The sequence below is a fragment of the Stegostoma tigrinum genome, chromosome 27, assembly GCF_030684315.1.
Source record: "Stegostoma tigrinum isolate sSteTig4 chromosome 27, sSteTig4.hap1, whole genome shotgun sequence".
Lineage (NCBI taxonomy): Eukaryota > Metazoa > Chordata > Chondrichthyes > Orectolobiformes > Stegostomatidae > Stegostoma > Stegostoma tigrinum.
Window position 1 is genome coordinate 11446771 of NC_081380.1, and position 26483 is coordinate 11473253.

General features: G+C 43.6%; 1 protein-coding gene across 2 annotated transcripts in view; it reads right to left on the bottom strand.

Moving 5' to 3' along the window:
* Positions 1–26483, bottom strand: part of tmem132e (transmembrane protein 132E) — a 583956-nt gene that overhangs the window by 110666 nt on the left and 446807 nt on the right. For both annotated transcript variants that reach the window (XM_048557374.2, XM_048557372.2), the window contains one exon: positions 4774–5050. In XM_048557374.2, coding sequence (XP_048413331.2) covers positions 4774–5050 — 277 coding nt within the window. The remainder of the gene's footprint in view (positions 1–4773; positions 5051–26483) is intronic.

Sequence of the window (26483 nt, forward strand, 5' to 3'; positions counted from 1 at the left end):
GGCAGGTACGGGAATTGATCCGGTGCCTGGACCTGTGGGCCTTCAATCTGGTGGGGGGGTAACGACTGTCGCTCCTCAGGCCTGGCGATTCTGCTGCGGGGTCGCAACTTCACCATCTCTCAAGTTCAGGAGGTGGTGGGGCGGTGCCTCCTAGTGGCTTACGTCACCTAAAGAAATGTTCCCCTGAGGCTGATCAACGTGTAGGCCCCAGCGGTACGGAGTGAGCGGTTGGCCGTCCTGCAGCAGCTTCCACCCCTGCTGGCTACGTCCAGGCCGGTCATCCTAGGCGGAGACTTCAACTGCATCATTGATGCAGATAGACGATCCGGCGTGGGGACAGCGGATGGGGGGAGTCAACTGGATGTCACGTCCAGATTCCTGATGGGCACGGTGAAGGACGCCAAGCTGCTCGACGTCTTCAGCACCCCTGCAGACGGAGCGCAGCGGATGTACACCTGGTCGCGGCCAGACGGGTCTATTCACACATGGATAGACTTCCTGTTTGTATCACGGGCGTTCTCGGTCAGGTCCACCGGCGTCGAGCCGGTGTTCTTCTCTGACCACTGCCTCCTGCTGGCTGACCGCCGGCCGGCAAGGGGACATGGAAGCTCAACACAATTCTGTTGACCCCAGAGAACGTCGAGGAGCTTAAGAGGGACCACGCCGGTTGGAGAACCGTGAAACCCCTCTTTGAGTCTCCGGGCGACTGGTGGGAGACGGTGAAGGAGAACATCAAGAGGTTCTTTGTCCTCAAGGGTGTTCGGAAGGCGAGAGAGAGGCCGGGAAAGCTGTCGCAACTCCAGAAATGGGTGCAGGACCTGCTCCTTCTGCAGTTGATGGGGGTTGATGTCACGGAGGACCTCCGGAAGGTGAGGGTCCAGCAAGCCTCGCTCTTTGCCGCAGAGGCCTCCAGGATAATCTTCCTGTCAAGGGTCCGCTCCGTGGAGCAGGACGAGACGTGCTCACGTTTCTTCTTTCAGAAGGTGCACAAAGAGAGCTCTGCGCTTAGCCGGTTGAAGGAGGACGACGGCTCGGTGACGTCATCTCGGCCTGACATTTTGAGGATCAGCAGATCCTTCTATGCCGGACTGTACGACACGAAGCCCACGGACAGCACAGCCTCCGAGTCGTTCCTGTTGTCTATCATGGAGGTCTTAGACGACAGCACAAGGGTGTGGCTGGATCGGCCGATATCCCTGGACGAGCTGACCAGAGCCCTCAAGTCCTTGGAGAGGAATAAGACTCCCAGGAGCGACGGCTTACCGGTTGAGCTGTATTCCGCTCTGTGGGACCTGGTCGGCCAGGACCTGCTGGAGGTGTATGATAGTGCGCTTCGGGCAGGGGAAATGTGCAAGTCCATGCGGAAGGGCATCATCACCCTCATTTACAAGAGGAAGGGGGAGAGGGAAGAAATTAAGAATTGGTGTCCCATTTCACTGTTGAACGAGGACTACAAAATCCTGGCCAAGGTCATAGCCAACCCAGTCAGGTCTGTCCTGGAGTCAGTGATTCACCCTGACCAAACCTGTGCTGTGCCGCGCAGGAAGATCGCTGAGAGCCTCACGCTCATCAGGATACGATCGCCTACATACAGGACAGGCGGGTGGACACCTGCCTCGTCAGCCTGGACCTGGAGAAGGCCTTCGACAGAATCTCTCATGCTTACATGAGGGATGTCCTCTCCAAATTGGGGTTCGGGGAGGGCATCCGCAATTGGATCCAGCTGCTCTACACCAACATCGTTAGCGTAGTCTTGATCAACGGGTGGGAATCGAACAGTTTTCCCGTCAGATCTGGAGTCAGGCGGGGCTGCCCGCTCTCTCCTTCCTTGTTCGTGTGCTGTGTGGAGCCCTTCGCCGCATCCATCAGGAAGGACGTGAGCCTGAAGGGCGTGACTATCCCAGGCAGCGGAGGCCTTCAGGTCAAGACCTCCCTGTACATGGACGACGTCGCCGTCTTCTGCACCGATCGTCGGTTGGTGAGTAGGCTGTTGGACATCTGCGGCCAGTTTGAACTGGCCTCGGGTGCCAAAGTCAACAGGGGTAAGAGCGAGGTCATGTTCTTCGGGAACTGGGACGACCGCTCCTTCATCCCCTTTACTGTCAGGACAGACTACCTGAAGGTGCTGGGTGTTTGCTTCAGTGGAGCTGGGGCTTGCACTAAGACTTGGGAGGAGCGTATCACCAAACTGAAGCAGAAGCTGGGCAGATGGACGCTCCAGTCCCCCTCCATCGCGGGTAAGAACCTGGTTGTCAGGTGCGAGGGGCTTTCGGTACTGTTGTATGTGGCGTAGGCCTGGCCTATTCCCTGGACCTGCGCCACTGCGGTCACCCGGGCCATCTTCCACTTCATTTGGGGGTCGAGGATGGACCGGATCCGCAGGGACACCACGTAAAAAGACCTGGAAAATGGGGGAAAGGGCGTACCGAACGCCACCCTCGCCCGGACGGCTACCTTTGTGTGCCACTGCATCAAGCTGTGCGTAGATCCTCAGTGCGCAAACACCAAGTGTCACTACTTACTGAGGTTCTACCTGTCCCTGGTGTTGCGAAGGATGGGCCTGGCCTCGTTGCCGCAGAACGCTCCAAGTAGTTGGACCGTCCTGCACTACCTGTCCTTCGTGTTTCCCGGGACACACACCAAGACCAACATCAACTGCGCCTGGAGGACCATCAATGCGGTGAAAGACGCTGTTTGGTCTGCCCGATCTGGTAACTTGGCCCAGCTGGCGCCTTCCCTAGCTGGTCAGGGGGCCCACGGGGACTGTGCGGGGAGACATCTGCTGGGGTATTTTCTTTGCACTTTTTTTTCTTCTTTGTTTTGTTTTTGACTTTAGTTGGTGTACGTACCCCCTGGAGTAACCCGGAGCAGCTTGCATGACTGGGTAGGTGTATAAATGTTTTTTTTTGTACATTCTATGAATGAAGTATATTTTTTTCAAATAAAAAAGTGACGAAACATCTGAAAACTAACCTTCCAGCTCAGCGAGCAAACTCACATCCAGAACCTCAACCTGAGCTACAAATCTTCTCAAAACTCGCTAGAGTGGTGCCAACTTACCCTACCTCATCTGATAGGAACAAGAGAACACTTTGTAAATGGTGCATCTCTGTGCAATAATCCCCCTTTCTGTCTGCCCCTCTATACATAAGCACAGGTAAATCCCCAATCAATACCTAATATACAAATACAAATGGACATAAATTACCATTAGACTTCTATGAGTTTACACAATAATAATCTACTCCTAAATTTCTAGTGCTATTGGTCCGAAAAATCAGGAATATAGTGGTGTTGTATTTTTAACTTTATGTTCCTTTATTTTTCTAGTTTATATTAAGAAGGGCTTTATTGTTAACCAATACTTTATTTCTTTACTTGCCTACTTATTCTATGAAGGTATTTAATGCTTAACTTTTTAACTTTTTCTTTTACTACTTTGTTCCTGAGTTGTTTATATCTACGTACTTTTGTACCGAAGGTGGCAGCACATGTGGTGACATTAGACACTTCTCACTGTATTCCTATATTTGAGCTCATGTGATAATAAAATCTAATTCTAAATCTAGTGGCTATTTTGAACATAAATTTTCATGATAGGAATGGAATTTGAGAATGTTATCAATTTAAAAACAGCAGTAGAAAAAAAGTACACTGGTAAAGTGACCATGAAGTGACCATTTAAAATAATGAGACGGTTAGATAGGGTGGATAGGGAGAGCCTTTTTCCGAGGATGGTGATGGCGAGCACGAGGGGGCATAGCTTTAAATTGAGGGGTGAAAGATATAGGACAGATGTCAGAGGTAGTTTCTTTACTCAGAGAGTAGTAAGGGAATGGAACGCTTTGCCTGCAACGGTAGTAGATTCACCAAATTTAGGTACATTTAAGTCGTCATTGGATAAGCATATGGACGTACATGGAATAGTGTAGGTTAGATGGGCTTGAGATCGGTATGACAGGTCGGCACAACATCGAGGGCCGAAGGGCCTGCACTGTGCTGTAATGATCTATGAAACTCTATAAATCCAACCTCTTCAATAATACAATTTACAGAAGAAGCCTATCATGCTAATACATTCCTGCTAACACATGACTCCAGTCCTATGACAAATGAGTCGGCAATTAACAGCCTGATGAAGTGGTTAAGAAAGTCATTTATTTTCAAGAACAATGGGAGAGAAGCAATAAGTATCAGATTTATTACTAATGCCCAAATGAACAGAATAAATAAAAGAGGATGACAAACTATACAGAGTTTATCTTTAAAGGCTGGACCGACTTAGTCATTTGAAAAAAAACTTCAACAGAAACTGCTGGTTTTCTATTTATCTATATGTCTAATTATATTTCTTTGTTGTGTTTTCAGACATATCAGAACAATTCAGCTATCATACTGTGCACATGGCATGATGCACTTTAAAAATATACAGGCATAGAAAGCCAGTCATTTTCCTTCTGATTTTTCAAGAGGGGTTGTAATTTATAACTACCTACCAACTTCAATAAATTCTTCACTAATAGAAAACACTCATGAGACCTCTGGAGGCTATGACAGTTTGATATAGTAGAACAGCATAGTTTGGACTATCACTGTACTATGATATTCTAACTAAACAGCTGACTCATATCCGGCATTTTCGAGTATTAGATATATTTTGCAAATTTGTGTTTACAAGTTTTATACATGTGAAATAAGTAAATTCAGTCTCCTCTGGACACTAAACTATCAAAGAAAATGTGCAGGTACACAATTCTGAGATGAAAAAACTACCTTGAACATAGTTGTTCCGGGTTCACGTCCACTCAGCACATTGCCCTCCAGAATCTGTGCAATTCTTGTATCTGCCACTCTCATGAAGTCGCTGACCAGATCAGTGACATCCACTGACCAGTCAGGTCCTAACATGGTGATCACCTGATCAGTGCCCTCTGAGGATGTTGTATGGAATTGTGTGAACACACGCACTAGTGCATGTTGGTACTGCAGAGTGCAGCCTCGTGTTCTGCTTCGCTCTTCCTCATCTTCATCTTCACTGTCACGAGTGGATCTGAAAATAGAATACATGTACAGCAAAGCAAATGTTAAATTAAAATACGTCTTTGAAATTTGCAAAGAATTTTTACTGTTACCTGAAAGGCCTCTTGGCATCCCACCAGCAACTCTGACTGTACAATATTTGGCTAAGCCAAAAAAAAGTTCAGCTGCATCAGCTAATCAGCTGGATATGCAAAAGACCAAAAGGCTCTGAGTTTACAGGTTTTCTCTCAAGATTTCTGCCCAAGTCATTCTAAAGGTAACTTCTGAGAATCACATGGCTTTATACCTGAAGAGATGTGCAAATCAAAGTTCGAGCTGCTGTGTAGAAGTGCTTAGCCTTTGTTTAACGCTTCCCTCCAAAGCCTGCAGAGTCCCTGGAATGCACCACCATATAGGGATTACAAATCTTAAACTGTATCACAATGTATGATAGTGGTATCATGCCCAAACATTTCTGCATGTGGATATCAGCAAATTATAGGCATTTCTCCCCTGCTTAGTTGCTTGTTTCTTTGAACTATACTTCAAAATAATCATGCAAGTAAATTGAGGAGGCACTGCACCTATTTTCTCTCTCTATTTGGAAAAGCCTCTTGTATGCTCTGTAGTACATAGAACATAGAGCAGTACAGCACAGTACAGGCCCTTTAGTCCATGATGTTGTGCTGACCTATTAACCTACTGTACGATCAAACTACCGTGCATACCCCACATTTTACTATCACCCATATGCCTATCCAAGAGTCGCTTTTATGTCCCTAATGTATCTGACTCCACTAACATCACCGGCAGCACATTCCACACACCCACCACTCTTTGTGTAAAGAACCTTCCTCCAATCACCTTAAAATTATGCAACTTCGTAATAGTCATTTCTGCCCTGGGAAAATGTCTCTGGCTATTCACTCTATGTCTCTCATCATCGTGTACACCTTTATTCCGTCACTTCACATCCTTCTTCACTCCAATGAGAAAAGTCCGAGCTCTCTCAACCTTTCTTCATAAGATCTGCTCTCCAGTCCAGGCAGCATCCTGGCAAATCTCCTTTGCACCCTCTCTACAGCTTCCCACATCCTTCCTATAATGAGGCGACCAGAAGGGTAATATTGTGACTATGATTGGAAACATGGAGTTGAGCAGGAATTTAATCTCGATAGCACTGTACTTTGAATGCTTTATTGATAAGTGCTTCGGGATTTCACAGTATGTTAACACTATTGTAGGTTATTAAACCTGAAACCAATCATAATAATGTAAGAAAGATTGAGAATGACCATGTGACTTATTACAGACATCATTGAAGCAAATCAACTAACTTCATTTCCTGATGCAAGGCAAGTAAACAATAGAACAAACCTGTGAAATATCTGTCCAATGGTACTGTGAAAAGCTGTTAGATATCAAGCCAAATCCATAACCCATCCTATTTCAGCCTAATTAGTATTAATGTGTACATCCCCTACCCTTAGTTCCACAAGCATTGGATGTTCAATCAGGTGTGTCAAGAGATAATCGAATAAACATTTTAAGAGAGAAATTTGCAAAGCCAGGAGGAACCAGCAATATTAAAATGGCCTGTTCATCGACATATCTGGACACATGGATGACAGGGAATGCTCACTCAAAGTTGTAAAACTGATTGGCAACTAGATAGACCGATCCTAATTATAGTGTTGAAAGATGGCTGAGAGTCAGCCTTTATCACCACCTCTATCTCTATCAAGAAAAAGAAAGGTTTCAAGGCAGTCAGAGGGATTGAGAGATGGTAACCTTATGGCCAAGCAAACATAAAGATCATGCAAACATTAAGTAACTTATGACAGAATGCATATGTTCTGTAGAGCAAAGATTAGCAACTGTGCGTGCAGAAACAGCTAACTTTTAACTAAAATTATTCCATGACTGGGGTGGAACTATATAATTTCTTACTTTATGGTACAAGGAACAGTAGGGAATTGGTTGATGCTTCTAAAATATAAAACTAGACTATATTCAATAGCTAAGGAATTTGAAGCTCACCTATCTATCAAAGGGAAAATCAAAAAATAAAAGTTTTAAAGAGGGAGAAGTTCATCTAAATGAAGAAAGCATTGTGGCCAGTAACCTTATGCATGAGCTGTGTAATGTGGACAACTGTGACAAAAAAGACAAGGATAATAAGAAAAGGCCACGTTAGCTGTCAACTGCATGAAGGAGGGTATGGGTTCAAGTTCTACTCCAGAAATTCAGGCACTTCAATACAATGCTTTGTGTTACACCTCACTGGTATAGAATGCTAGGAATCAAGCCCCACTGCTCCTGGAGTTGCATCAAAAACTAGATTTTTAAGAAATTCACAGTGTTCCCCAATTTATTCTTCTTTTAAATTCAGGTTATCGAGCACATGGGTCAGGGTTCTGTACTAACAAGAATTCATTTTTATTTTAAATAAATGGATTCTAACTGCAAGGAAGCAATTATGACCCATCAACATGTAATTCAAATTGTTAAAAAACTAACCCTTTTATAAACTCCTCCTTCACACACATACAAACAGATGTAGACAAACAAATGTTATGGGTGGAGGGAAAGTGTGGAAAGTCAATTCGTTGGTCTCTGTCCTCAGGGTTCACTGAGATGGTCTTTTTGGCTAGTCAGGGAGCTGTTCCTTTAACATCCTTGTCCAAGTACTTTGACTTGTTTGCAGGAAGCACAGGGTAGCAGATTCACATTTATAAAGTTTCTAAGTCACTGTTTAAAAACCACAGCTTCTAGTAACTGCTGAGAGGAAATAAAACCTGATTTTCTTCAGGCTCAAAGTCTTTTCTACTGCACCAAAAATGAACTGTTCCAACATTGTCAAAGGTCTGATGGCTTCACCCTTAAACTTTCATACCTTCAAGCTGTTCAGCCACCTCAGAGCCAATCATAGTGTTGTTGGCATCAAATAGCTAGAAATCAAATAACCATATCACAGCTACTTGTTACTGGCTGAAGATCCATTTGTACAAATGGCTTGGCTCCAGCTCAACTGCAACCAAACTTGCCCTACTGTTTGAACAAATGGCTGTGAAATTAGCACTTCCAGTGAGTATCAGGTAACTTGTGGGGTGTGGGTGCGGGGTGGTGGTGGTGGTGGCGGCGGTGGCAGTGGCAGGGTTTGAGGAGGCTTGAGAGATTGAGATAATGGAGTCACGGATCCGTGTCATTAAACATGGTTCTGAGGAGATTTTAACATCCAGGTAAAATCCAGGGGAAGAAATCCAGTGATCTTCAAAAAGATTCCTTTATTCTCAATAGTACATACCTCGAAAAATAGAAATGATTTTCAACTGTCAGCAGCAAAGCAGATGGAGCCTTGTTTTAACATATTTTCCAAAGCATATCAGTTTGTCCAGGCCAGAACTCCTTCATGTAAAGACAATATCTTTTTAGTTTTCTGCATTTTTGATTCTGAATTGAAATGGGAAAAGGACTGCTTTAAAAACCAAGGTTTGGTGCATTTTTTAAAAACAAGTTACCAGAGCAAAGAGGAAATGACCTTCTCTGTTCTGCCCAGGCTACTTTACACTTGCTTCTTCTCTGCTCTTACACCATGGCTTCTACCATGGCTCATGCTGCAACCTTCCGGGTTTCGCATGCAGCATCTTACCTCACTTGTTTTCACCTAAGCAACCTCCCTACCCAATGAACATTGCATGCTGTTTGATTTGCCCTCTCTTTCATTCAGGTTACCTCATCGCCTTTTGCCCCAACTGGAATCAGCACTAACAGATGCACCAAGCACTTTCAGCTTACTCAATTGCACCTTCCTCTCATTCCAGGAGAAAATAGCCCAGAATAAGGCCAAAAGAGCTAGGATAGATTGTGGAGTATTCAATATTAATTTCCTCACTTTTTATGAGAAGTGGATCCTGGCATTCACCGGAGATGATCATGATCACTCCTGCAGAGATGCTGAAATATCAATGTCTCACCTGACAAGTAAGAAGTCACATTCCTTGGAGTGGAACTCCCACTTAATTCCACTGGCAATGTAGTTTTCACTTATGACAACTTATAACCTTTGGTCAAGACAGCTTCATTATTTAATGTCTCACCAATGGTCTGTACCATCAACTATAAGATGTAATGCAGAAATTCGCCAAGGATTCTCAGACAGCACATTCTAAGCACACAATCACTTCCACCCAGAAGAACAAGGGCAGTAGATACATGGGAATGCTACCATCAGCAAGTTCCCATCGATATCACTCAGAATCTTAACTTGGAAATATGCCACTGTTCTTTCAATGTCACTGAGTCAAAAAACAGGAACTTCCTCATTTATAGCATTGTGGGTCTGTGCTACAGCACATGGACTGCAATGGGTGAAGAAGACGGCTCACAACCATCTTTTCAAGGACAAATAAGGTGAGAAATTAATGCTGTTCCTGCCAGTGATGCCCACATTCCATGACTCAATTGAAAAAAAAGACACCAGAGACATATCCATTGCCCCAGAAGGGAAGAGGGTGTTACTGCCACATATCTCTCTCAGTACCTCTAAAGAAATAGTGACAGATTACTTTGAAGAAGCACAGGCAAGGCTGCCTCCTGCACATCTTCTTAGCTATTTTAACTAGATTAGCTGGGTTTGCTTGCTGGTGAACTCTTCAGTCCCACATCTCCACAGTTGGTTGGGGAATAAACAACCCAGATAGTTGACAGCAGGCTACAGGGATCTAGACCTCATTCTAGGCAACCTTCGTCACAAGGAAACAGGCCAATGTGAATTGGCACCCCCAGTCAGAGAGGGAACCAGACACACTCCCCACCGGGGTTTCACCTCCTTTAGACCCCACTCAGTCCATCAGAGTCTGCATTAGCTCATCTTCGCCCAAGCCTTAGATATATCACTTGAACATGCCAAGTCTTGGGCGTTCATTGCCCCTACTGGAAGCCACAGAGATGCACACCGTCAATAAATACCTCCTCAAATGACCCAATACCCTCCCATGCGCCACTGGCTCCTCTATGTTGAGTTATCATCTTCACTGTTGTAATGTCCTTTGCATTCCAGTATTCTGCCTCCACTCATCACCATTAAGTTCTTCAGCCACTCTCCCACCATACTGGTTTCTTGATAAATCCTCCTCTCCCTCTGAAGTTCAGTTGACCAAATCTCTGAACCGAATGTGGCCTATCTCCACAATTACCCCAAATATTGAGACCAGATCCTGACTAATATCGGTACAGCTCCCGAGGTGTTTTCCTGAATTATCTGTACTGGATCCATACGGCTGACCATGACCCACTCCCTGGACTGAAGAGGTATATACCTCATGGCCATGGACATACTAACTAGATTCCTGCTCATACCCAAAACCCTGATCTGTAACCAAAATTGCCCTTGACTTACTGTGCTGGGATCTCTTCACTGAAGGGTGTTACTAGATGTCAGTGATGATTACTCCTCTAAGATATCGAGACATGACTGTTTGTTTGCAGCACATGCATTTGGCTTGCTACATACATGGCTGGCTATGGTGTAAGATTGACTTAGCAATGTGCCATCCAGCAACATGTCCATCCCCTTGTCTGCTGACTGCTAACAATCAAGACAAGCTGCCTGGCTTTGTGTTAGTACTAAATAACAAAGCTATGCAGCTGTATCATTAGCCTTCAAGGGGTAAAGAACAAAACTGCAAGCAGAAATGTTGGAGGTATCTTGGCACTAAGTAAATGAATGATAAGAAAGCAAGTGGGCAGCTCTCAGATGCTCCCTGCTCAATTCTTTGAAATGGGTGTTTGTCCTTGTCCACAAAGTGTCCTTGCAGCAGTATTTCAACAGTGGTGCTGATGCATTGCAAACTGTTGCATTGAAACGCAGCAGTATTATATAAGTTGATGGAGATATATTATGATGGCATGAGAAAGTTGGCAGGTTTTGTATTCTAGCATCCATGGATGTCAGTTGTTTGTGGCTGCTGCCTTCAGACACTGGTGCCAGCTGTTCAGGATGACAGTCTACTGGTGCAAGTGGTGAGCTAGAGTTACCAGACACCTGCTCAGACTTTAATGTCGAGAATTTCCAATCTATCCTATCTGTATATTCATGAGGCAGGATTTGCAGTTAATTAGGGTACTTATAAAGAATAAGAGGCATTCTCAAAGATTCATCACAATAGCTCACAATATTCAGGGCTCTATAAGATTCTGACCTCAGAATTTATCCTTTAAAAATAAGGAGTCTAAATAACTCAATAAAAAGTTTTTTTTGCCATATATATATATAGGCTATAGTAGTGGTTTGAATCAATGGCAAACAATAGGTGACTATGGGCTGAAACACATATAACCAATACATTCGGACAGATAGTGCCACGGAAGTTAGTTTGATAGCATTTGTTAGTTGGGTATCGGGGTGCTCTTTGTGGACCAAATTAGGTCATGAAGCTTCTGTGTGCTTGGTCAGCTGTCAGTAAAGCCCCCTGCTACCTTGACATGAATTTTGCACATGCACATGCAAATCAAGTCCATCACAAATCTATAGAGGGTGCCACTGAGAAGCAAATGAGGTGGATTCTGGGAAGAAGTCAGCTCAGTCACTTCAACTGAGGAGGGGAATGAAGAAGAGCTGTTGTTGGCAAACGGTGTAAGGGCATCCAACAGAGAGTGCTGCTGGAAAGTGACTGAGGAGGATTCTGGGTGGGATTGGCTCAGTCACCAGCAAATGCCCAGGAGAAATAAGAGGGAGGCAAGCCGTAGTGGAGCAGTCATTTTTACAGTGGCCATTTTGACAAGGGCTGCTTTGTGGTGGTTTGTGGCGGGAAGCTTTAAATGTAGGCTTGAGTGAATACCAGGTTTTGGTGAACAGGGTGATTGACAGGTAGGTAAGTCAGAGGAGGGGCGAACTGCAGCAGCCGCTGAAGGCATGAGAGTAAAGGCGAAGTAGAAGGAAATTGAACCGTGAAGACATAGCCAGCAGGTGAGCAAGTGGCTGGTAACTAGTAAGTAGTTTTTCTTCTCTCTCATTTTCTCCTGGCATTGCTGCTATTATTGTTAACTTAAGGGTTAAGTCATGGCATGAGATCCCAGACCTGTGTCATGCTCCTCCTGTCCGAAGTCTCTGACTCCTTCATGTACAGGAAGGGTGTCCAGCTGCAGCTCCTGCCTGACCACTTGAAAAATCTGAAACTGCAGGTGGATTCACTTTGGAGCATCTGCAAGGCTGATGGAATCATGGATAGCACATTCATTAAGTTGGTCACATCACAAACAAAAATTACTGAGGAATACAGGGAATGGGTGTCCAACAGACAGAGGAAGAGTAGGAATGTAGTGCAGGGATTCTCTGTGGTCATCTCCTTCCAAAACAGGTATACTGTTTTTTAAATACTATTGGGGTAGATGGCTCATCAGGGGAAATGGCAGCGGCTAAATTCATGGCACCATGTCTGACTCTGCTGCACAGGTGGGCATGAAAAAGAGTGGAAGAGTTGTAGTGCTAGGGGATTCAGTTGTAAGGGGAATAGATAGGCGTTTCTGCTGCTGCAAATGAGAGTCCAGGGTGTATGCCATCTCCCAGGAGCAAGGGTTAAGGATGTCTTGGATTGGCTGCAGAATGTTCTGAAGGGGGAGAGTGAACAGCCAGCTGTTGTGGTGCATATAAGGACCAATAATATAGGTAAAAATGGGATGAGGTCCTACAAGCTGAATTTAGGGAGTTAGGAGTTAAACTAAAAAGTAGGACCTCAAAGGTTGTAATCTTGGGATTATTACCAACGCCATGTGCTAGTCAGAGTAGGAATGCCAGGATAGCTAAGATGAATATGTCGCTTGAAGGAAGGTGCATGGGAGAAGGATTCAAATTCCTGGGACATTGGAACTGGTTCTGGGGGAGGTGGGACAAGTACAAACTTGGCAGTCTGCACCGGGGCAGGGCTGAAGCCAATATTCTGGGGGAGTGTCTGCTAGTGCTGTTGGGGAGGGTTTAAACTAATATTGCACAGGGATGGGAACCATCACAGGAAGTCAGAGGGAAGTAAAGTGAGGAAAGAAACAAAAGGCAGTAAGGTGAAAAATTGAAGTTTTTATTCCTTCACAGTATGAGGACATTGCTGACTAGACAGCATTCATTCCCATCCCTAATGGCCCTGAGGGCAGTTAAGAGTCAGCCACATTACTGGAAGGCAGAGAAACCAAAGACAAAAATTAAAAAGGGCCCCAACACATCATAAATCTAAAAGGGCAATAAATGTCAAAAAGAGAGCCTGAAAGCTCTGTCTCACAAAGTGAGGAACATTTGTAATAACACGGATGAATTGACCGCGCAGACAGTTATTAATGAATGTGATGTAATTGGGATCACGGAGACCTGGCTCCAGGTTGACCAAGAATAGGAGCTCAATATCCAGGGTTATTCAATTATCAGGAAAGATAGATGGAAAGGAAAGGGACATGATGTAGCATTGCTGGTTAAGGAGGAAAGTAACACAATAATAAGGGAGGACGTTAGCCTGGACAATGTGGGCTCTTGTACGGGTGGAGCTGCGGAACACCAAAGGGAAAAAAGACGTCATTGAGAGTTGTGTACAGACCACAAAACGGTGAGGTTGGAGATGGCATCAGATAGGAAGTTAGAGATATATGCAGTAAGGGTACAGCAGTTATTACTGGTGAATTCAATCTACATAATAGAACGTAGAACATAGATCATAGAACAGTACAGCACAGAACAGGCCCTTCAGCCCACGATGTTGTGCCGACCATTGATCCTCATGTATGCACCCTCAAATTTCTGTGACCATATGCATGTCCAGCAGTCTCTTAAATGACCCCAATGACCTTGCTTCCACAACTGCTGCTGGCAACGCATTCCATGCTCTCACAACTCTCTGTGTAAAGAACCCGCCTCTGACATCCCCTCTATACTTTCCTCCAACCAGCTTAAAACTATGACCCCTCGTGTTAGCCATTTCTGCCCTGGGAAATAGTCTCTGGCTATCAACTCTATCTATGCCTCTCATTATCATGTATACCTCAATTAGATCCCCTCTCCTCCTCCTTTTCTCCAATGAAAAAAGTCTGAGCTCAGTCAACCTCTCTTCATAAGATATGCCCTCCAGTCCAGGCAGCATCCTGGTAAACCTCCTCTGAACCCTCTCCAAAGCATCCACATCTTTCCTATAATAGGGCGACCAGAGCTGGACGCAGTATTCCAAGTGCGGTCTAACCAAAGTTTTATAGAGCTGCAACAAGATCTCACAACTCTTAAACTCAATCCCCCTGTTAATGAAAGCCAAAACACCATATGCTTTCTTAACAACCCTGTCCACTTGGGTGGCCATTTTAAGGGATCTATGTATCTGCACACCAAGATCCCTCTGTTCCTCCATACTGCCAAGAATCCTATCCTTAATCCTGTACTCAGCTTTCAAATTCGACCTTCCAAAATGCATCACCTCACATTTATCCAGGTTGAACTCCATCTGCCACCTCTCAGTCCATCTCTGCATTCTGTCAATGTCCCGCTGCAGCCTACAACAGCCCTCTATACTGTCAACAACACCTCCAACCTTTGTGTAGTCTGCAAACTTGCTGACCCATCCTTCAATCCCCTCATCCAAGTCATTAATAAATATTGATTAGAGTAATCAACTTGGTAGCAATGCGATAGAGGAGGATTTCCTGGAAAGTTTGAGGTATAGTTTTCTCGGCCAATATGTCGAGAAACCAACTAGAGAGCAAGCCATCTTAGATTGGGTATTGTGTAATGAGAGAGGATTAATTAGCAACCTTGGTACAAGATCCTTTGTGGAAGAGTGACCATACTATGGTAGAATTCAAAGATCTTAAAGAAGATGAACTTAAAGAAAGCTAGCTTTGATGGTATGAGGCATGCGTTGGCTAGGATAAGCTGGCCAAGGATACTCAAGGGGTTGACAGTGGATAGACAATGGAAGACATTTAAATAACACATGGATGCACTTCAAAAGTGGTGCATTCTTATCGGCCATAAGAGTAAAATAGGGTAGGTGGCTCAATCATGTTGAATAAATATAGATCTGTCTTCACTAAGGAAGACAAATAACCTTACAGAAATGTTCGGGGACAATAGGCAAGCATGATGGAGGAACTGAAGGAAATCCTTATACATCAGGAAATGGTATTGAAGAAATTGATTGGAGGTAAACCCAATAAGTCCCTGGGGCCTAATGCTCTGCTTCCCAGATTACTTAAGGAAGTAGCCCTAGATACATTGCTGATTATTTTCCAGCAATCTATTGACCCTAGAAGAGCTCCAATCGACTTGAAGGTGACTAATGTAAACCCACTTTTTAAGCAAGGAGGGAAAGAGAAAATGGGGCATTATAGATTGGTTAGCCTGACATCAGTGTGATGAAAATGCTGGAGTCAATTATTAATGGTGAAATAACTGAGCATTTGGAAAGCAGTGGCAGAATGGGTCCAAGTCAGCAAGGATTCACAAAAGGGAATTCTTGATGAGTCTTCAGGAAATTTTTGAGGATGTGACCAGTAGAGCAGACAAGGATAAAGTTATTATTGTGAAATCATTTAACTTCCTGGGGCACTGAATTCAGGTTCTTCAGGTTTGCGGCCTGTATTTGACCTCTTTTACTACATGCTCTCTTTGCTGTTTAAAGATAACAAGGTGTAGAGCTGGGTGAACACAGCAGGCCAGGAAGCAACAGAGGAGCAGGAAAGCTGATGATTCAGGTCTGGACCCTTCTTCAGAAATGGGGAGGGGAAGGGAGCTCTGAAATAAATAGAGAGAGGGGGAGGTGATGACAAAAGGTAGATAGAGGAGCAGATAGGTGGAGAGAAGACGGACAGGTCGAGGAGACGGGGATGAAGCCAATAAAGGATGGACATCACGTTCAAGGAGTGGGAGGGGGAGTTGAAGTGTTCGCGACTGGGAGGTGTCATCGTTTGTCATGAACCGAGCATAGGTGCTCCACAAAGCAGTCTCCGAGACTCCGCTTGGTTTCCCCGACGAGGAGGAGGCCCCATTGGGAGCAACGGATACAATATATCACATTAGCAGATGTGCAGGTTAACATCTGTTTAATGTAAAAGGTTTTCTTTGGTCCTGGAATGGAGGTAAGGCAGCAAGTGTACGGGCAAGTATAGCTATTCGTGTGTTGCAAGGAAAAATGCCATGGGTGGTGGGGCTAGTGAGGAGTGTCCAACAGACGAGGGAGTCATGCAGAGCGCAGTCCCTCCGGAAGGCAGGTAAGGATGGGGACGGAAATATATCCTTGGTAGTGGGGTCTTATTGCAAGTGGTGGATGTGGCGGAGAATGATGCGTTGAATCCAGAGGTTGATGGGGTGATATGTGAGGACAAGGGGAATTCCGACTTTGTTGTTATTGCGGGGAGGGGGTGTGAGGGCTAAGGTGCGGGAAACAGGGGAGGCAAAGTTGCAGGCCTTGAAAAACAAGGGCATCTATGATGTCCGGCAGTGGAATGCATCATCTTGGGAACAGAGACGGCGGAGGCAAAGGAATTAGGAATAGGGGATGGCATTCTTGCAGGAAGGTGGTGGGAGGAAGTATATTTTAGGTAACTGTGGGAGTCGGTAGGCTTGAATTAGATATCAGTTTCCACATGGTTACCAGAAATGGAGACAGAGGGGTCCAGGAAGAAAAGAGAGGTATCACAGATAGTCCAGGTGAACTTAATGTTGCAGTGGAAGGTATTAGTAAAATGGTTGAACTGTTTGAGTTCTTCATGGGAGCACGAGGTGGCCCTGATACAATCATCGAAGTAACCTCATCCTATGACCAGTCCATCTCGTCCCTGCCTCATTGACCTGTATGTCTTTACTGCCACCTGTCTGCTCCTCCGACCTCACTGACCAATCCCCACCTGACTTCCTACCAATTAGCCTCATCCCCGCTTCCTTGACCTGTCCGTCTTCTCTCCACCTATCTGCTCCTCTATCCACCTCCTATCATCGACTCCCCTGCTCTCTATTTATTTCAGAACCCCCTTTCCTTCCTCTATTTCTAAAGAAGGGTCCAGACCCAAACGTCAGCTTTCGTGTTCCTCTGATGCTGCCTGGCCTGCTGCGTTCATCCAGCTCTACATCTTGTTATCTCAGATTCCAGCATCGGCAGTTCCTACAATCTCTTTGCTGTTTAATTGTGTTTCTAGGGAACATAGGACTCTGTACCTACCACCTTTCACTTGCTACTCAGATATCGAGATTGGAAATTTATTTTCCTTGATATCTCTTTCATTTCTTGCACTGCAATTCAGACAGTTTTGGAGCCTAGACTCTTCCATGCTGTGGCATTACTCTCTGTTTGCCAGGGCAAACTCACTCTTTGTATGACATGCAGCACCTACTTTGGTCATAATACATCCTACTGCAAAAAGTGCAGATTTCTTTTAAATAGTGCAGATTAATTTTAAGCATTGCCAACAATTTGATGTATGCACGCAATCAAGAGCCTTTGACACCGGTCGTATACAGAAATTATTATAACAATAAGACAGCATGAATTTGAATGGTCAACTGCAATGGAATAAATGACAGTGGGTTAATCATGCATTCAAATCCCTTTGATCATTTTCAGAGGGCTAACCAATTTAGTCCTCCATACAATAACAAATACAGAGTCCTCAGATTTTCAAAGATTTATTAATTGCTACAGTTTGTAAACTAATAATGTGTGGATAAAAGGAGCTTGCCTTGGGGGCTATTTCTTTGACCCTGCATCACCATTTGATTTCAATGCCAGACAGTAGCACAAGAAGTATACCAGGAATATTCCAACATTTTGCCAATCTGTGAACTATAAATGTTGTTTTCAATGTATCTGTGACTGTTTTTTTGCAGAAAGAAGAACTTGTATTTCTCTAGCATTTCATCATTTAAAATCACTGTTTTAAAGTACAGTCACTTATGTAGATAAAAACTGCTGCCAATTTTCACACCAGGTTTTCACATAAACAGAAAACAAATACTGATCTAATTTGAATTATGTTAGTTGGGTGAAGAATGTTGGTAATGATACCAAGATAACTCTCTGATGGTGGCAGAGTAGACAATGTCCAGGCTTCTGTGCCTGGGCTTGTCCTCTTTCTCCACTTTTTCTTTCTTTTCCTTTTTTACCCCTTCTTTTCTCAGTTTTCTTTTAAAGATTTTGCTTATACTTACCTTGTAAAGGCAGCTCGTTCAGTAGGGAGGCGGCTTCAATGAGGTCTGGAGTGGCAGTATCTTCAGAGATAGCGAGACTATAGCGAGTGGTATGGCATGGGCCAATATAGCCTGGAGCAGGACTCTGGCGGTGACACGGCATGGGTTGGTGTGGCCTGGACCGGGACTCTGGGGGTGGCATGGTGTGGGCTGGTGTAGCCTGGAGTGGGACTCTGGTGGTGACATGGCATGGGCTGGTGCAGTCTGGAGTGGGACTCTGGCTAAGGAGTGGAGTGGGTTGGTGAAGCCCCGAGTGGGATTGTAGTGGCAGAGAAGGAAATGTTGGATTCTCTTCGAGTTATCTTTCTTTATTTTTAATTTTATTTTAAGTTAATGAGAATGGTGCTGATACATGGCAATGGTATAAACATTTTTTTATAAATATCATCTTATAAATGATTTAATTCAATTCAATTCAATTCAAATTGTGCCATGGGATCTTTGACAATCAGTAACATCTCAATGAAAGCAGTGTTACAAGTTAAATCAAACTGGTAATTATATTTCAGACTGAAGATGTTGTCACAAAGAGAGATAGAAATAAGCAAAGAATGTGCCATGATCGACAATTTTAATACCTAAATTCTGAACCTGATATACATATACAGTACAAATTCATTTAGATAAAATAACACGGAGAGAGATTGCAAACAAATCAGTATTCAAAAACTGTAAACTTTAAAAATATAATTTCAAACTGTGCTCCAAGCTTATAGCGTATCTATTAGTATAATTTTCCAGTAATCTATTGAAGACTGTCACTGTCACAGTCACTGTATAATTGTTTTCTCAAATTGCATGAAATCATTTTCCAAATGGTGCAACAATGAATGTTGCATTAAATCGTAATTCTGATGCCAAACATTGATATTTTGGAATGGCCATAGAAAGTTTTCCTCTTTTCAAACCAACAACATCGATGGCCACATTCCAGGTTATAAAATAGTGGCTCCTTGAATAAGAAAACTTAGAAAGAAAATTTGTGCTAAGTAAATTTTAAAAAAATTGAGATCCTTCTTATCTGACAGCACAATATTCACTCAATAGTCTAATTACAGCACTGAACCACAAATTAATTGCAGAGACTCAATTTGTGTTTCAGTACTTCAATACCCTTTAAAACCTCTGTTTGTAATGATGTGAAAGACACTTCTACCATCACTAGCCAAAAGTGGTTTCATTTGTTGAGGTGAAGAATGTCACCAAGATTTTGAAATCAGTGCAGGATTGTGCAGGTAACTTTGACGGAAGTGCTTGTGAGAGGGCTCAGGGTGCAGCTGACGGCTGAAGAGGGGAGTACTCAACTGAGTGCTTACTGTGTCGAGCAATCTTGATGGGACTCAGGCCATGGTCTATGTCAGAGAGGGAGAGGCCAATGCGGGAGCATTAACTGATGGGACTTGGACTACAAATGGTTACTAGATTTGAACAGAGATCATAGGACAGTACAGCACAGTACAGGGCATTCGGCCCACAATGTTGTGCCGTACTTTTACCCTAATCCTAAGATCTATCTAATCTCCATCCCTACCTTACACTATCTTCCATATACCTATCTAAGAGCCGTTTAAATACCCCTCATGAGACCGACTTCACTACCCTCTCCAGCAATGCATTCCATGTCCCGACCACTCTCTGAGTAAAGAATCTACTGCTGAAGCCTCCCCTATATTTAGCTCCACTCACTTTACAACTATGCCCCCTCGTAATAGCTACCTCTACCCTAGGAAAAGGTCTCTAGCTGTCCACTTTACCTATACCTCTGATCATTTTCTACACCTCTATCAAGTCACCTCCCATCCTTCGATGTTCTACATCTTTCCACATTCTTCCACATCTTTCCCGTAATGAGGCGAACAAATGAGGCGAACAGAACTGGACATAATACTCCAGATGTGACCAAACCAGGCTTTTGTACAGCCCAAGCATAACTTCACGGCACTTGAACTCAATCCCTCTATTAATGAAAGCTAACACGCCATACACCTTCTTAACAACTCTGTCCACCTGGGTGGCATCTTTCAGGGAACTGTGGACAAGAATTCCAAGATCCCTCTGCTCCACCACACTGCCAAGAATCTTTCCATTAACTCTGTATTCTGCTTCTAAGTTTGTCCTTCCAAAATAAATCACCTCACACTTTTCACAGATAAACTCCATCTGCCACTTCTCACCCCAGCTCTGCATCCTATCAATGTTCCTTCGTAACCCAGAACAGCACTATCTGCAACTCGACCCACCTTCATATCATCCGCGAACTTACTAATCCACCCTTCCACTCCTACATCCAAATGATTTACAAAAATCACAAATAGAAGATGACCCAGAACAGATCCTTGTGGTACACCACTTGTAATTGAGCACCATGGTGAATATTTTCCATCCATTATCACCCTTTGTCTTCTAAGGGTCAGCCAATTCTGAATATAATCTGTCACATTGCCCCCTATCCCATGCCTCCTTACCTTCTATATGAGCTTACCATTAGGAATCTTATCAAACGCCTTCCTTAAATCCATGTATTCCACATCCACTGCTCTGCCTTCATCCACGTGTTTGGTCACCTCTTCAAAGAATTCAATAAGAGTTGCGAGGCATGTTCTACCCCTCACAAATCCATGATATCACGAATCAAACTGTGCCTTTCCAAGTGATCATAAATCCTATCTCTTTCCAATAATTTGCCCACCACTGACGTAAGACTAACTGGCCTGTAAAGGATAATTGGATTGGCAGGTAAACAAAATGGCAGGCCTACTTGGAGCATAGGTACCATTTGATGAAGAGGCAGAATGCTGGACACTTTACACTAAACGTTTTGATGCATACTTAAAGGCAAATGAGGTGGCTGAAGACATAATGATGCCAATTTTCTTGAGTATTGTTGGGAGCAAGACCTTCATAATTCTAAGCTGCATGGCACATGAAATCTGTGGTGAAAACATACTAAGAAGTATGTGCAGTGTTAGGAAAATACTTTGCACCCAAGCCATCGATGATCACAGGTTTTTTTCAATGGGGACAACACAAAGGGGAGTTCATCACCCAATCTGTAGCTACCTTGAAGAGACTAGAGGAACATTGCGAATTCGAGGGTTCTTCTAAGATGCTTTGCAGTACCGTTTTGGTTTGTGGCCTCTGACTCAAAGCCATCCAAAGGAAGCTACTAACAAGAACAGACCTCGATTTCAAGGCAGCTTTCAAAATTGCTACCTCAATGGACTTGACTATGTGCAAAGCAATACAGTTGAACGACAATGCCCGGGTGCCTAAAATAATGGGAACTCAGCAGTATCAATTGTAGAGACACACCCACTTGGCAAGAGTGGTCACAAGGAGTCAGTAAGTTGGACTCGAGAAGCCAGTGCCACAGTTATGAGTGAATGGGCCATTTTGCCTGAAGTTGCCGGGTACAATTCAAGCAAGAGAAGGGGTGTTTAAAAGACGCAATTCAGAGGACCAGGCATAAGGTTCACGCTGCCAGCTAGGGAGTCGGCTGGGTCTGTAGGAGATGCAAAAGGGCCATAGTTAGCAGAGCTTTGGTTAAATTCCTTGTCAGTATAGGGTGATGCTGATCATTTCTGGTTTCTTTCCAAATTAGAGGGTAAGATAGTAAAGATATTGGATACGGGTGCAGCGGTGTCTCTGGTTCCTGAATCAACAGATAGGGAAAAGCTAAAGGCACTGCCATTGAAGCCTGCCAAGATTACAGTATATTACAGGCATACATGGAGCAAGGGATGCCACTGAAGGGCTATGCACTGGTAAAAGCACAGCTAAGGGGTGGCATGGTGGCACAGTGGTTAGCACTGCTGCCTCACAGTGCCAGAGACCTGGGTTCAATTCCAGTGTCGGGCGACTGTCGGTGTGGAGTTTGCACATTTTCCCCGCGTCTGTGTGGGTTTCCTCCAGGTGCTCTGGTTTCCTCCCAAAGACGTGCTGGTTAGGTGGATTGGCCATGCAAAGTTGCCCATAGTGTTCAGGGAGGTGTAGATTAGTTGGGTTTTAGTGGGAATTGGTCTAGGTGGGATGCTCTGAGGCTCGGTGTGGACTTGTTGGGCAGAAGGGCCTGTTTCCACACTGTAGGGATTCTAATTCTAAGGAACCAGCGTGCCGAATAGCCTCCATATGCAATGAATGGTGACGAACCTGCATTATTTAGATGCTCCTGGTTACAGAAATCAATGCTAAATTGGGATATAGTGACTAGGCTGGTGAACTGAAAAATGAGTTTGCAAGAGATTTTGGAATCAATGGCTATCAGGGGCAAACGCTCCAGCAGTTGGAGTCATACCTGACACATTGGAAGATGGTCATGGTTGTGGGAGGTCAAACATCCCAGCTCCAGGACATCTTGCAAGAATTCCTCAGGATAGTGTCATAGGCCCAACTATCTTTAGCTGCTTCATCAATGACCTTCCCTCCATCATATATGGGGATGTTCGCTGCTGATTGCATAATATTCAGCACCATTTGTGACTCCTCTGATACTGAAGCAGTCCATGCTCATGTGCAACAAGATTTGGACAATATCAAGGCTTGGGCTGACAAGTGGCGAGTGACACTCGCACCGCACAAATGCCAGGCTATGACCATCACTAATAAGAGACAATCTAACCACGACCCCTTGACATTCAATGGTGTTATCTTCACTGAATTCCCCACTATCAACATCCTGGGCGTTACCAGTGACCAGAAACTGAACTGGATTCACTACATTAACAGAGTGGCTACAAAAGCAGGCCAAAAGCTGGGAATACTGCAGCGAGTAACTCATCTCCTGGCTCCTCAAAATCTGTCCACCATCTACAAGGCACAAGTCAGGAATGTGACGGAATAATCCCCACTTGCCTGGCTGAGTGCTACCCCAACCACACTCAAGAAGCTTGACACCATCCAGGACAAAGCAGCCCACTTGATTGACACTACATCTACAAGCATTCACTCCTTCCACAACCGACTCTCAATAGCAGCAGTGTGTATTATCTACAAGATGCTCTGCAGAAGTTCACCAAAGATCCTCAGACAGCCCCTTCCAAACCCACAACCACTTCCATCTTGAAGGACAAAGGGCAGCAGATATATGGGAACACCATCACCTCCAAGTTCCTCTCCAAGTCACTCGCCATCCTGTCTTGGAAATATATCGCTGTTCCTTCACTGTCACTGGGTCAAAACCCTGGAATTCCCTCCCTAATAGCACTGTGGGTCAACGAACAGCAGGAGGAGTGCAGTGGTTCAAAAAGGCAGCTCACCACCTTCTGAAGGGCAACTAGGGGTGGGCAAGAAATTCTGGTCAGCCAGCGACGCCCACATCCAACATACCACAATAAAAAAGAAATAAGGATGGAACTTCAGTTGAAATAGGAGACTCGTCCAACGAGTCTGAAGGTTCATCCAGTATCATCCGGGTCTAAAATGAGGATGGAACTGAAATGACAGATGAACCTGGGAGCATTGACACCATTAGTGAATGGGCCATTCCAATTGTCCTGTCCTTAAAAACAGATGGTGTGGTGCAGATTTGTGATAACTTTCAACTCATAGTAAACCCACAGTATTCCACAGTATGTGTGGATCAATACCTACTTCCACACATTGAAAACCAGCTAGAGAAAAGAAAATCTCAAAAGTAGATTTGTCGCAGGCCTACTTGCAGGTTAGTGTCGGGAAGGAGTCTCAGAGACCGCTGGTGACATGATACATAGGGGACTGTTTCACACTAAATAATTCAGGACGCAAATTATTCAGGAAATACAAATAATCAAAGGGAGGAGGGGTGATGGCAGAATATATTAGGGAGACTACTACGGTAAGGGAAACAGAAGAGAAAGAGCCCATGGACTGGAGTGGTGAAGTACAAAATCTATTTGGTTCGAGTTTCAAATCACTAGAGGTGCCATTACACTACTGGGAGTGTTCTATAGAATACTAAATAGTACAAAATATATCGGAGCAATTTTTTTAGTAAACCATAAATCATAGAATAATGACAATAAGGATTTTCAATTATCCTAATATAGGTTTGCAAAATAATAGTGGGGATGAAGTGGTTGGGTGGATCTTATGTAGGTCAGGCAGCAAAAGGAAACATGATCATACAATGCTAATATCAGCTAGCAAAAAGGGGGGGGAGCAATCTAGAGAAAGAATAACTAATTGGAGGTTTGCCAATTTCAGTACGATGAGAACATGTCTATCTGAGTAAACTAGAATCAAAGATTGATTCAGGCAAAACTGTAAGAAAGCAACCGGCTGCTTCTAAAGAGATCATCTGGCTCCATTTGAGGTACATTTGTACAGAGATAATTTGGATACACATGATGTATCCTTGCACTGTAATAAAGTATTTGGGAACTCAAGCCAGAACTCGCTTAAAATATGAAAGTGATTGAGGAGTAATTTGAGGGAGAGAAAAGACCCATAAGATTGATGTCAGGTTGATATTACCTAGGCTACTTTAGAAACTTCACAGACAAAGTGACGAATGGGGAGAACAAAATATATTAGAAGAGACTGGCAGCTAATGCAACAAGCAATCTAAAATCTCCTAATAAGCACATAAGTAGTAAAATAGTAGTAACAGGAGAGATGGGCTGGAGGGGTCCAATCAGGGAACAAAAAGATCTATAGCCGGATGGAGAGGGTTTGGTGGAGGACTGAATGAGTACTTGCATCCAAATTCACCAGGAAGAGTATACTGCCAAATTGATGGTTGAAGAGGAGATGTTAAGATTGTGGATAGGCTAAAAATTGATAAAGATGAAGAATTAGAAAGGCTGCCTAAGTGCACAACTGATAAGTCACCAGGATGAAATGAGATGCATCAAGGCTGTTGTTGAAAGTAAAGATGGAAACTGCAAAAGTATCGTCCACAAACTGCTGATCCTCCTAAGATGCAGTGTGGAGACAGAGGACCAGAAAACTGCAAATTGTTGTACCCTTGTTCGGAGTGTTAGGATATGCTGAACAACAAAGGCCAGATAATGGCAAGAAATATTTTAGAAGGACTAATCTGGGATAAAATTAACAATCTTTTAGAGAAACATAAATTAATTAAATTAATTCAATAGATGAATTAGAGAAAACCATCTCATTTGACCAATTTGCTTGAGTTTTTTGATTAGCTAGTAAAAAAAGGTTGATAGGAATAATGCATTTGATGTGCTGTATATGGACTTGCAAATGGCACGTGGTAATGTTGCACATAACATAAAGCAAAACTGGGGGCCATGGCATTTCAAAGGCAGCATGGATACAAAGTTGACTAAGTGACAAGGAACAGAAAGTAGTGGTGAATAGTTGATTTTTTGAAATGGAGGAAGGTGTACAGGAATGTTCACTAGCAACTTGGTACCAGGGCTGTAGCATTCTCTTGTTACATCTCAATGATCTTGTTTTGTTTGTACATTGCACAATTTTGAAATTTACAGATGTCATATAATTTGTAAGTATTATGAATTGCAAAGAATATAATGATCGATTTCAAAAGCACATAAGGGGCCGGGCAAAGTATGATGTATGACAAATACCATTTAATATAGAAATTATAAAATTATACATTTTGGTAGGAAGAATGTAGAAAGGCAATATAAACAAAAAGATGTAATTCTCAGAAATAGGCAGGAACTCCAGCATCTGCAGTTCCCATCATCTCTGATCACAAAGAGACTTGAGTTTTTGTGCATTAAGATATTTAACTTGATAGGGCAGGTTGAGAAAGTGTAGCAAAAAGCACAACATATCTTGTGCTTTATGAAGCAAGAAAATTATGATGAACCTTTTTAAAAGATGGTTTGGCCTCATTTGAGTATTCTAGGGAAGAACTTTAGAAACGATGTAAAAGTTTTAGAGAGGGTGTTGCAAAGATTTAAGAAAAATCTTTCTAAGAATAAAAAACTTCAATTATCTGGGCAAATTGGAGAAGCCGGAATTCTTCTCATCAGAGAAGGGAAGGTTGAGGAAATCTGTTAGAAGTGCTCATGAGGAGTCTATATGGAGAACCTGTTCACATTGGTGGCAGAATGAAGAACCAGAAGATATAAATTTAAAATGACTAGCAAAAGGATCAAAGGTGCCATGAAGAAAAGCTTTTTATATAGTGAATGGTTAAGAACTACTTGAAAGGCTAATGAAGACAAATTCAATTTTGGCTTAAAATGGAGCTACAGCTGAGGTGAACTCCTCCAAAGCCTGCAATTAGAGAAATCTGCCCAATAGGAAACCCACTGAAAACAGGAAGCTGACAAAAAAA